At 45.4% G+C, this 12,934-nt stretch overlaps 1 protein-coding gene across 1 annotated transcript; it reads left to right on the top strand.

The window, feature by feature from the left end:
- The first annotated feature begins 6,261 nt into the window (after nt 1-6,261).
- LOC123130532 (zinc finger MYM-type protein 1-like) lies at nt 6,262-9,215 on the top strand. Its single transcript, XM_044550406.1, has 3 exons — nt 6,262-6,288; nt 6,512-6,916; nt 7,022-9,215. Exons 2-3 carry the CDS (start codon nt 6,520-6,522, stop codon nt 8,362-8,364), a joined length of 1,740 nt encoding a protein of 579 aa, XP_044406341.1. The 5' UTR covers nt 6,262-6,288; nt 6,512-6,519; the 3' UTR covers nt 8,365-9,215.
- The last annotated feature ends 3,719 nt before the right edge of the window (nt 9,216-12,934 follow it).

Raw genomic sequence — 12,934 nt, 5'->3', positions numbered from 1 at the left:
GATATAGCAAGTGGTAGGTATCGCGGCATAGAAAATGAGCGAGCAACTAGCAAGCAAAGATAGAGGTGATTTCGAGGGTATGGTCAACTTGCCTGAGATCCCGCAAGGAAGAAGAACGGGTCCATAAAGAAGACAAATGGATGTAATCAAACGAATCCTCACAACTCCGGAACGAAACCGAAGCTAACGAGAGAAGCAACCCGGAAAGAAACAAGCAACATAGTAAACAACCAACACATGAACATGGCATGATGCACAACCAAGTATGATGCATGTCCGGTTTAATGAAGCATGGCATGGCAAAGTGCTCAAACAACCCTACAAATTAAGTGGAGCTCAATATGCAACTCCGTTGCATATTGACGAAACACCACGTGACTTATTTAGTTCGATCTTGTTTATGTACCCAACAATATTAAATGTTGTTAAACATGGCAAGAGGGTGAAGCATATGAAAAACTACCTATCTAGACAAGTTTAAATGAGGCCGGAACAACAAGCAACAAGTCCGGAAAAATCCTCATGTGCAATTTATGGATTTGGTACTGTTCTGTCATAAACACAATTTCAGGGTTGTTAAACATGCAAAGAAAGTGAACCATGTTAAGCTATGCATTTTCTACCCCATTTACATATAAAGATTATTAAATTTGGAGCTACGGTTAAAAAGTTACGAACTAAATCATTTTAGCATGGCATATGGGCAAAATTACACAAACATTATTTTAAACATGTATGAAAATGACATATTATGAACCTACACAAAATTCTAAGCAACTTTCATGTTAAGTTTATCTAAATCCGATGCACGGTTATTTAGGTGTGAGCATTTTTAAAATGATGGCATATTGTGAAATTATGCATGTGAAGGAAAATTAGTAAATTCACAGAACTAAAAAAACATCTATGGGACGAAACTGGTGCAAGTTGGGCCACTGAAAAAAAAAACAAAAGAGGCGCTGCTGGGGGGCGTCTCACCATGGGCCAAGGCCCAGTTCGGGTGAGAGGGCAGTTGGGCCACGGTCAACGCAAGCGCTCTCCTCGCTCGCTCGATCTGGCAGCGGCGCGAGGAGAGGCACGAAGCAGGGAAACTCGGCGGCGGGGACGGCTAGAGACCAGATCGGCCTGGTTGGCTTGGCGCAGGAGGTCCACACGGGCGCTCGACAGGGTCAACACGGAGATCGGTCAGAGGAACTGGCTCGTAGATGAAGCAGACGAGGCTGGCGGGCGAGGCAGAGGTGCCTTCAATGCACGGGCGATGCAGGGGTACTTGGCGCTACTCCGGCGAGCTGAGGACTCCGACGGAATGGCAGGATGGTGTGGTTCCGGCGAAGGAGAAGCAGAGGAGGGCAACATGGCGCGGCGGCGGAAGCTCCTGCTGCTGCAGCAGGACTTGTGGAGCTCGGCGTGGGGCTCACCCAGCCATGGCGTGGGGTTCCTGAGAGAGAGATGCATGAGGGAGAAGAAATCGAGAGGGGGGGAGAAGAAGACAGAGAGGAGGAGCAGAGGTCCTGGAGGCCGGCGATGGGGATGCTTCTGCTAGTGGCAGCGAGGCGATGGAGCTCGTGCTCCTGGACGACGGGAGGCTCGGGGCATGAGCAGGGGAGGCTGTGCTTGGAGGCAAAGCACTCGATCCATCAAGATGCTCGGGCGGCTGCGCGGAAAATCAGGGATCTGGTCGGAGGCTGCGGTTGGTGGGGATGGATCCCGAGGGGAAGAATGAGAGCGGTGGCGGCGCGGATGGGACTGGGTTAGGCTAGGGTTAGACTGATTTGGTTAGGGGGTGGTCTAATATATGGCAAGTGGAATTTTGGTAGGGGCATTTGGTCCCTTTGATTTTAATCGGACGGTCGCGAAAAAAATAGCTAGGGAGTCCAAATAAGAAAACGGTGATGTTTTGTAGATGTTTGGGGATGATCTGGACACAACGGTGACGACTGCCCGGGTCGGGTCCGGGGAAGTTTCAGACGCGCACGTGAGGGGTCGGTGCACTGTGCAAAGAGGGGTTTCGGGGCCTGGCGGTTATAGCGGACTGTGCAGACGGATTAGAGAGAAAAGAGAGGGAAAGCCCTGCAACAGTTTTCGGAGACCGAAAACGTCCGACGTGTGCCCAGCTATAATGCCGCTATAGTTTAACGTTGGGGTATCAAACGGACTCCGAATGCGATGAAACTTGGCAGGCGACCTACTAACAACATAACAACACCGCATGCCAACTTTCAACCCATTCCGAGAACATTTTCTGGCCACTTATAAAATAATATTTCAGACGTGTCGCGGGCGCGTGCAAGTGTGTCTGGGCTCAGAACGGACAACGAACAAAACTGTGAGAACCCGGGCGGATGCAAATTTTGAAAACATGATGATGCAATGCATATGATGACATGGCAAGAAGCGACACACGAGCAAATGACATGACAACGATAACGAAATAACTGGAAGACACCTGGCGCATCGGTCTCGAGACATCACAAATCTGGCACGTTCAGGATGATACAGGTCGATGTGCCACAAAGACTGGGTTTCATCACGTGCGGCGTGCCCATTTAGTTGACTGAATAAGCAACATGCTCTGCAATAGAGCTCTTCTAGGCGTGGCAGTTGCTCACAGCCTTCTCCGGCGGTGTCACGGTGGCGGTGGAGTCCCGTAATGTATGACGTTAGGTTTGGCACAGGTGTTGAAGATGCACGCTCCCTTGTATGCACGAATTGCGGAGTGAGGACCAAAGCGCCAGGTGGGGAAAATAAGCCGCTCCACACCTGTTAGCCTTCCGTGCTAGTAAATCAGTTAGATTTGGAAAGTGGTTTAAATACGTGATTAGTTAGGGCATGTACAATGGTTGACAAGACAGTCTTATCTTAAATCTTGCGTGTAATTTAGAGATGACAAAAAAATATGTCTACAATGGGTTATATCTTAGCCTTATCTTCGATTACTAGCAATTCCTTAAAATTTGGTGAGACAAATTGTGCTAAGAGATCATCTCTTGTCTTATCTTAAATAAAAGAAGACAAGCCTTTTCTTACGAGTTCTCTCTTCTCCACCTCATCATTTATCCTACGTGTCACTCCTAAGATAGCACCATTGTACATGCCCTTAGGGGCGGATTAATTAGGCGCGGGCCCCCCTGAAAATCAGGTGGGGCGATTCGACTTCTCATGCCTTCCCAGCCTTCGTACAAAGGCCTCACGTGGTGGGTCCTTATGGAAATTCTGGTCGGCTGATGACTTGCCTTGGATTGGCTTTGCTTGTTGGAGCGGTCGAGCGCTAAAGAGTCTTCTCGGCTAGTAAATGCGTGGGGACATCCGAAAAGTGGCTGCAGAGGCCGAGCTCCACTACTCTTGATATTTGAATTTTTTGAAAAACACACTTTCGATGCTTAAAAAAATCTGAAAAATAATATGTGAATACGTACACATATTCCTAAGGACCGGTAGAAATCTAGAGAAGAAATACTTTGTATTTTGGGAAATAAAAAAGAGAAATTTCTGACAAAAATGGCATCTTTTTTCTCCTATATACTGTCAGAATTTATTTTTCTATAGTCCAAAACAAAACGAGATTTGTATCGAAACTTGCAACGGGTATTCGGAATGTGTATATGCATCCCGGGAAATAATTTCACATTTTTTTGAAACTTCAAAAATACAGATTTGAAAAAGTCAAATATAGAGAGCACTGGTGCTCGTGCGCTGCAACGCTGCTCTCGGGGGACGTCCATCTTCCTCCCGTATAACCAACGCGTAGCAGTGTTTCCGTAAGTCTAGGATTTTTCACTTCTCTAGTGCCACACAACATGGCCTCGCCCGAGTCGTCTCCTGGCCAGCTCGTCACAGTGCCGCCGTCCAACATCGGCGAGCAGCTCCTCCGCCTGCTGGACAGCAAGGAGGGGGCCGACGTCACTTTCCAGGTGGGCAGCCGCGAGTTCACCGCGCACACGCCAGGGGCGGCGCCAGGGGTCTTCTTGGGTATTCGGTTGAATACCCAAGATTTTGACAAACCATTGAAATTTTATATAAAACAAGCGATTTTTTTTGCAAAACAGTGATGATTTAGGCAAAATGAATACCATCCTCCAAAATGAATACCCACCCTCTAGAACCTGGCGCCGCCACTGGCACACGCTCGTGCTCGCCGCTCGATCGCCGGTCTTCCACGCGACGTTCTTCAAGCAGCAGCAGACAAACGGCTCCCCGGCGCGTGGTCCCATACGTGTCGATGGCGTGGGGGAGGCCGCCTTCGATGCGCTCCTCCACTTTGCCTACGCGGACGCGCTGCCCCCGGCGACTGCCGAGCTTCTCGCCGCCGGCTCGGCCGCGACCAGCACGAGGATGGAGGCGGCTGGGGACTTGATCGCCGCGGCCGACATGTACGGCATGGAGAGGATGCGTCTCCTGTGCAAGGCCGTCGCCGACGCGGACACCGCGGCCGCCACGCTGGTGCTCGCCGTCCGGCTCCGCTGCACGCAGCTCAAGGCCTTCTGTGTCGAGTACATCGCCTCGCCGGGAGTGTTGAAGGCCATGATCGGCTCCGTCGCGTACGTGTCGCTCAAGGAGTTCTGTCCGGAGGTTCTGGTCGAGATCATGGAGAAAGTCATCGCCGCGCTTGTTGTGCAAGGAATGGCAATGGTAGCCCCTCGCCGACTTATCTTAGCCGGACGAGACTTGCCTGCTCCTCAGCGTGCGCCCATTCATGCTCCCGCATACGTGGCATGATTGTGCTTCCGCATACGTGACATGATTTGATTGGAACAAAATAAGACCCGGCCCCATCCCTTTAAAATCAGAGGAGGAGATGATTAGATTAAAAAAAAAAAAAGAGAAAAAAACAACCGTAGGATGAAGTGGAAGCACGGATAAAAGTATGGGATGGGAGCGGGCAAGCCGGATCCTATCTTAGCCAGCGTTTGAATGATGACGGCACGACCACTCTCGGTACACGTCACCAGCTATTCGAGTTCGTCCACCCTATCGAGGAGCCTACTTTGGCCATTCATAAGTCACCGATACAATATCCGCTCGATTTTGGTGACCGGTTGGCTTATGAGTATTTGTGAGTACTATTGTGAACGACGCCCGTACGGCGCGAATTAATTCGCGCTATGATCGCGTTCCGTCTAGTTTTTTCTGTTTTCTGTTAACTTTTGGTACCATTTTGCGCATGCTTAAGTGTTTTCTTAATTCACAGAGTTGTGGAAATCTGAAAATGAAAAAACACACAACAAAAGTACAGGCACCGCAAGACTGAAAAATGCAATAACTTCGCTAACTTTAGCGTTTGACAACAAAAAAACATACAGAATGACCAATTGACGGACGCGAGCGAGTATTTGAAAAAATGCCACATTTGAGGTGGTCGTTCCACTGAATTGCCATTTTCAAAAAATTGACCAAAAACTACCATTTTCAACTAATCTTGTTGCAAGAAACTACCGAAAACGTTTGAGGTGGTAGTCCCAGGCCTGCCAACATCTCTCTCTTTCTTGCACGCAGGCGTAGCGCTCGAGCGCCTTCGCAACAGACGAGCACGGCTGCGGTGGAGCTCACGCCGCGGCCGGCAGGCCAACATGACTCGAGCTCGTGGTCTCTTTTGTTCGTCACCCGTCCTCAACCACGTGTACACGAAAGGGAGTAGCAGCGCCACACCGTGCTCCTGGACAGGGAGTTGCGTCGGGAGCCTGCTCGTGTTCGTAGCTACGTCATGGTCCTGGCCAGGGAGCCGCGTCGGGCTTGTGTTCGTAGTTGCGTCGTGGTGCATCTCGCAGGTCAATAGCGCACCAGCCAAGCTAGCACACGACATTGGCGTACCCAGCGTGTGTGCAAGGTGTGTCGTGGCACACCCAGAAAAAATCGATTTTTTTTATTACCATATGATATTTAGGCCCAAATCAACCCAAGCCCAGCGTGGCAGCGCCCCAGCCCATCTACTCCCGAGCGAGAGGCAGCGAGCCATCGATACAGTCCGTCGGCCAGGCAGAGCGCAGCCGCTGAAAGACCTAATCCAGCGCCCCCCTGCCCCCCATCCCCGTCCGGCCATCCTGCTGGGGTCGTCCGCCGGACCGCCGCTCCTTGCCTCCTTCCACCGAGAAGGCGAGAAGAGTCGCCGCTCTGCTCCCCTTCGAGCGCTCCTTGCCTGGCTGGTGGATCTCCGGCCACCATGAGCCGTCGCCCGCCGGTCGCCGGACGTCCGAACTCCGTAGCCCGGCGGAGATGAGGAGCTGCTGCCCAAGCTTCTGAATGGCCCAATCCCCGCTGAATTCCTAGTTCGTGATGCCCTTTGGTCTTTGGGTGAGCTTCTGTCAATAGTACACTGTATATCCATTCAGTTAATTTGCTGTCCTAAACTGCCAATTGATTCTTAAATTTGTTGCACGAGGGATGATATTTGGTGCAGTGCATTGAAGGGAATATGTTGCCAATTGAGTAGTAGTATTGTTCAATCTTAAAGTTGTGCTTGTACTAAGCTTTGCCTAGTTGTCTCTAATAGTTGTGTTTTTTGTTGTAATTGTAGAACCAAAGATGAAGAGGAATGGTGACATTCAGTCCTTTTTTCGGAATTATGAGGCTGCTAAAAGAAAGAAGGTTGCAGCCGAAGAGCAACCTGAAGATATAGTGTCAAATATTGAAGATGAAGCAGTCCATTCTCCACCTCCAGTCCATTCTGCAGAGATTGAATTTGATATTGAAGATGAAGCAGTCCATTCCGATGCAGAGATTGAAAGTGATTGTGAAGATGAAGCAGTCCATTCTCCGTGTGCAAGGCCATATAATATTCAAAGGCTTCCTCCTGGTCCAGGGGAGAGGATTCCTATTTCACAGTATGATGTCGATGATCAAGATGAAGTTCGGAGACGATACATTGCAAAGCAAGCAGTCCAACCATATGCACACAACTTTCAAGTCAGAAAAATCTATGGTAAAAATTAACACTTCAACTTTGTTTGGTTTGAGACCTATAAACGGTTAGAATATAGTGTCAAATATGAGGCAGCATTTTGCTTTGTGTGTTATTTGTTCAAAGGAAAATCGAATGGGGGGCCTAGGGGTGATGCCTTTGTTAATGGTGGTTGGAAAAATTGGTATAAGCCCGATGCATTGGTCAAACATGTTGGTGGTATTAATAGCATTCACAACAAAGCTCAAGAGAAGTACAATTTATTTGTGGCACCCCAACCATCAATTGATAACATTATGGTGAGGGTGGATAAAGAGGATTTGCGTATGTACAAGGCTAGGCTGACTTATTCACTTAGATGCTTGAGGTTTCTTTTGAACCAAGGATTGGCATTTCGTGGACATGATGAGAGTGAAGAATCTAGCAATAGGGGGAACTTTCTTGAACTTCTTAAATGGCTTTCGGAAAATGATGAAGAAGTTAATAAACTTGTTTTGAACAATGCTCCTGGGAATTGCATCTTGACTAGTCCAAAGATACAAAATCAAATAATTGAATGTTGTGCGGCGCAAACAACTAAAAGAATTATTGAAGATATTGGTGACGACCACTATGCAATCCTAGCTGATGAGTCTAGTGATGCATCTCATAAAGAACAACTTGCTCTCTGCATACGATTTGTTGACAAATCGGGAAGAGGATGTGAGAGGTTCCTTGGAGTTGTTCGTGTTGCCAATACAACTTCATTGTCACTTAAGGATGCAATTCAAACTTTGCTTAAAGATCATCATTTGACTCCTAGTCAAATACGCGGGCAAGGATATGATGGGGCTAGCAACATGAAAGGGGAGATTAAAGGGTTGAAAACATTGATCATGAAAGAGTCACCCTCTGCCTATTACATCCATTGTTTTGCACATCAACTTCAGTTGGTTCTTATAGCTGTGGCAAAGGACAATGAACCATGTTTGTGGTTCTTTGATCATGTTTCTTACTTGCTCAATATTGTTGGAGTTTCTTGTAAGCGCCATGACATGCTTCGAGATGTTAGAGCTCAAAAGGTGTTGGAAGCACTTGAAATGGGTGAGATTGAAAGTGGAAGTGGGCTAAATCAAGAGATGGGACTAGCTAGACCCGGCGATACTCGTTGGGGTTCTCATTTTAAAACCATTATGCACATTGTTAGCATGTATTCCACAATCCTTGAAGTACTTGATGCTATTGGAAAAGATCCTTCACAAAAAAGTGAGTGGACAAGAATACGTGGAGTTGCTCAAGCCTTTGAATCATTTGACTTTGTTTTCAATCTTCACTTGATGCTTGTTATTCTTGGCTATACAAATGAGTTGTCCAAATCTTTGCAAAAGAGAGATCAAGATATTGTCAATGCAATGACACTTGTTAGTTTGGCAAAGAGTAGAATGCAACACATGAGGTCTCATGGTTGGGAAGATTTCTTGCAAAGCTAACCTTATTTTGCAACAAACATGACATTCAAGTTCCTTTGTGGGAGGATATTTATGAGCCTAATCGAAGATCACGTCGGTATTATGAAGTACAAACAAATGATGATCGTTATAGAAGAGAAGTATATCTTGGTGTCATTGATCAAACCATTCAAGAGCTTGACAATCGGTTTGATGACGTTAATACGGAGTTGCTTATTTGTATGTCGGCTTTGAATCCCCTCAATTCATTTGCTTCTTATGATGCACTCAAGGTAATGAGACTTGCTGAATTCTATCCCATGGACATTTCAAGCACAGATTTGATAAGGCTAGAATTTCAACTTACTAATTTTATTGATGATATGAGACAAGATGATAGGTTTAGAAATGCAAGTAATATTGGTGAGCTCTCTATTATGCTTGTTGCAACAAAGAAGCATGTTCTTTATGATTTGGTCTACTTACTCATCAAATTGATATTGATTTTACCGGTGGCGACGGCGAGTGTTGAAAGAGTATTTTCAGCAATGAATCTAGTGAAAAATAAGTTGAGGACTACTATGAGTGATGATCGCTTGAATGATTGCTTGGTGACATTTATTGAACGGGATGTGTTCATGGAAGTAAGCGAAGATGACATAGTTGATGCTTTCATGACAATGCAAAAACGTAGAGTTACCTAGTGATGTAAGTTTCTACTTATGCTTCTTCCATGTAAGACTACTCCTATTGTAATTGAGCACATTTGAGATATATTTTGTGAACTAAATTGTTGTGAGATTTGCATTAAGCTACTCATGTTATTATTTTGCCATATTTTGTCTGACCCATGGATTAGGTGGGAAAAATTTTTAGAGTGTGCACACCCTTCATTTTTTTCCTGGGTCCGCCACTGGCACACGAGCAGCTGGATGCATCCATCAGTTTGTGTGCTGGCTGATAAGCATATTTCATATACATAATTTTGGCATACAAGTATATCATTTGTTGAGTTCTAACCATCAATTCTTGTTATAAAATATTGAATAATTGAATGAAAATTATATAAACAGATTGTTTACTAGTCTTTTGTCTATTTTCCAGAAATGTGCGCAAAGGCACTATAATCGTCAAGATTTCGTGTATGTGGCTATCGAGAAGAGTGAAGGAAAGAAGAGAAGGAAGAAGAGACTTGTGCAAGATGAAAAGAAGTAACCAGGGGACTAGCTAAAGAAGCGGGAGGACCTTCTCGTGAAGAAATAAGAGAAGGAGGAGGGCTAGTGTGTAAAGTTTCCAGATCAGATCGAGGGGTCAAAATCCCTAGCGCTGCTCAATTCTCAAATTAGGCTTGGCAACATCTCTCTCTCTCTCTCTAACTCCAGTCGTGCCGCGGCTAGGCCGGCGTGGCGGCACGCCACAATATCACTTCATCACCATCCATCCATCTGCATTACCACCTTCCACCGGCCACTCCATTACCCAGCGCCACCACTTCCTCCATTACACGGCCCCAAATCCATCACCATCCCCGGTGGGAGGCAACCCATCAAGGGGAGAAAAAGCAACGGCGACCCTTAGTCGAGAGGATGCACAATAGGTGTTTGTTAAAATTCCAAAAAGAGAGGAAAAGGAGGATTGTGGTTGATGCTGATGTGTGGGCCTCACTTGTCATAACGGTACAAACAAACGACGTTGACTTTCTTGCCACATCAGTCCTAATAGATTGACCCCGCTTGTCATAAATGTGTTTATCGCATAGTTGTTTGCAACAAAATTAGTTAAAAATGGTAGTCCTTTGGTCATTTTTTAAAAAGTGGTAGTTCAGTGGAACGACGATTCATAGTTTTTGTCCAAATACTCAGGCAAGCCAGATTCAACAACAAGAACATAATTAGGATGCTAATATACACTGAAGACTTCTCGCATTTAATGTGTCTGCACTACTAAAAGAAGTACTTTCTCCGTTCCTAAATATAAGTCTTTTTTAGAGATTTCACTATGGACTACATACGGAGCAAAATCAGTGAATATACACTTTAAAATATGTCTACATACATCTGTATTTAGTTTATAGTGAAATCTCTAAAAAGACTCATAAACTTATAGCTAGAAATGGAGGGCGAGTGAATTGTAAACGCCTTGTTTCTTCTTTAAAGCTAAGACTGAAGAAGGACTCCTTTTCTGCTGTTAGATCTAAAAAACGAGAGGAAAGAAATATCTTGTTATGATCTTTAGACCTGTTACTAGAAATAAAAAAAGACCGACCCCCCTATGAATGCTGGTAATTCTATAAATACCCCTATCAGAATTACAACCTACAAAACCTACAAAACCCGTAATGCTAGTAATTCTGTAAATACTCCTAAATTGACCGAGCAGTTACCAGTTACCGATTTCTTGAACATTGCAAATTTAGTTGACGTGAGGATGACAAATTTAATTTACGAGCACAACATTTTCCTGGAAAAATGAATCGGCGGGATTTGTCATGCTTGCCAACTAAACTTGCCACCCTCGGCAAACACAAATTGCCATGAAAAATGTTCGATTTGTCACGGTCAAAAATGTTAGGGAACGTAGTAATTTCAAAAAAATTCCTACGCACATGCAAGATCATGGTGATGCATAACAACGAGAGGGGAGAGTGTTGTCCACGTACCCTCGTAGACCGAAAGCGGAAGCGTTATAACAACGCGGTTGATGTAGTCGTATGTCTTCACGGCCCAACCAATCAAGCACCGAAACTACGGCACCTCCGAGTTCTAGCACACGTTCAGCTCGATGACGATCCCCGGACTCCAATCCAGCAGAATGTCGGGGAAGAGTTCTGTCAGCACGACAGCGTGGTGACGATCTTGATATTCTACCATCGCAGGGCTTCGCCTAAGCACCGCTACAATATTATCAAGGATTATGGTGGAGGGGGGGACCGCACACAGCTAAGAGATCAATGATCAATTGTTGTGTCTATGGGGCGCCCCCTGCCCCCGTATATAAAGGAGCAAGGGGGAGGAGGTGCGGCCAGGCAAGGGGCGCGCCAGGAGGAGTCCCCCCTTTCCATGTTGGACTAGGACTTGGGGGGGAAGAGAGAGAGGGGGGAAAGGAAAGGGGGGAGCCGCCCCCCTCCTTGTCCAATTCGGACTTGGGGGGAGGGGCGTGCGGCTGCCCCTTGGCCTCCTCTCCACTTCCTCCGCTAGGCCCATTAAGGCCCATTAGGTTACTGGGGGTTCCGGTAACCTTCCGGTACTCCGGTAAAATGCTGATTTCACCCGGAACATTTCCGATGTCCAAACATAGGCTTCCAATATATCAATCTTCATGTCTCGACCATTTCGAGACTCCTCGTCATGTCCGTGATCACATCCGGGACTCAGAACAACCTTCGGTACATAAAAATATATAAACTCATAATGAAATTGTCATCGTAACGTTAAGCGTGCGGACCCTGCGGGTTCGAGAACAATGTAGACATGACCGAGACACGTCTCCGGTCAATAACCAATAGCGGAACCTGGATGCTCATATTGGCTCCTACATATTCTACGAAGATCTTTATCGGTCAGACCGCATAACAACATACGTTGTTCCCTTTGTCATCGGTATATTACTTGCCCGAGATTCGATCATCGGTATCTTAATACCTAGTTCAATCTCGTTACTGGCAAGTCTCTTTACTCGTTCTGTAACACATCATCCCGCAACTAACTCATTAGCTGCAATGCTTGCAAGGCTTAAGTGATGTGCATTACCGAGAGGGCCCAGAGATACCTCTCCGACAATCGGAGTGACAAATTCTAATCTCGAAATACGCCAACCCAACATGTACCTTTGGAGACACCTGTAGAGCACCTTTATAATCACCCAGTAACGTTGTGACGTTTGGTAGCACACAAAGTGTTCCTCCGGTAAATGGGAGTTGCATAATCTCATAGTCATAGGAACATGTATAAGTTATGACTAGCACATATGCCCGTGCGTTACAACGGAAGAGATTTTTTTGCGAGCAACATCGGGAGAGATAATTGATGTGTCCATCAAAATGGTCTCCACAATAGTGGGGCGATAGAGTAGAGAGTTGTGGTGTTCTCGTGGGTCATGTTTGGCCCACAAGATCTTTGTAGTAGTGGAGTTGGTCGGAGTGGCGGCCACTAACCAACTCGTGTTTTTTTCCTTCAAGTCCGCCTCCTTGTCAAGGTTGTGGTGACCTTCTGATTTTTCTAAAAAAACTGCGAACATATTTTTTGAAAAATGATTAATTTATAGAAAAAGAAAAATAAAACTTGAAATAGAAATATTTTTAAAATACACAAACATTTTTTGAAAATATGATCATTTCTAAGGTGAGAGAAATGAACATTTTTCGAATTTGTGAAGAATTGTTGAAAATGGAAACTTGTTTTGAATATTCAAAACAATTTTAAAAATGTATTTTCAATCACGAACATTATTTTCAATTTGTGGCCATTTCAATAAAAAATATTTTTCTAATTTCTATTATTTATAAAATGAAATTTATTTTACAAATCTCGAACAATTTTGGAATTCTTTTTGAAAAAATGCAAACATTTTTTGAATGTCAAACAAATGTTGAAAGAGAATAAAAAATTTAAAG

The sequence above is a fragment of the Triticum aestivum genome, chromosome 6A (assembly GCF_018294505.1).
Source record: "Triticum aestivum cultivar Chinese Spring chromosome 6A, IWGSC CS RefSeq v2.1, whole genome shotgun sequence".
Classification (NCBI taxonomy): Eukaryota; Viridiplantae; Streptophyta; class Magnoliopsida; order Poales; family Poaceae; genus Triticum; species Triticum aestivum.
Note: the sequence above shows the minus strand (reverse complement) of the source record. Positions and strands in the feature narration are given on the sequence as shown.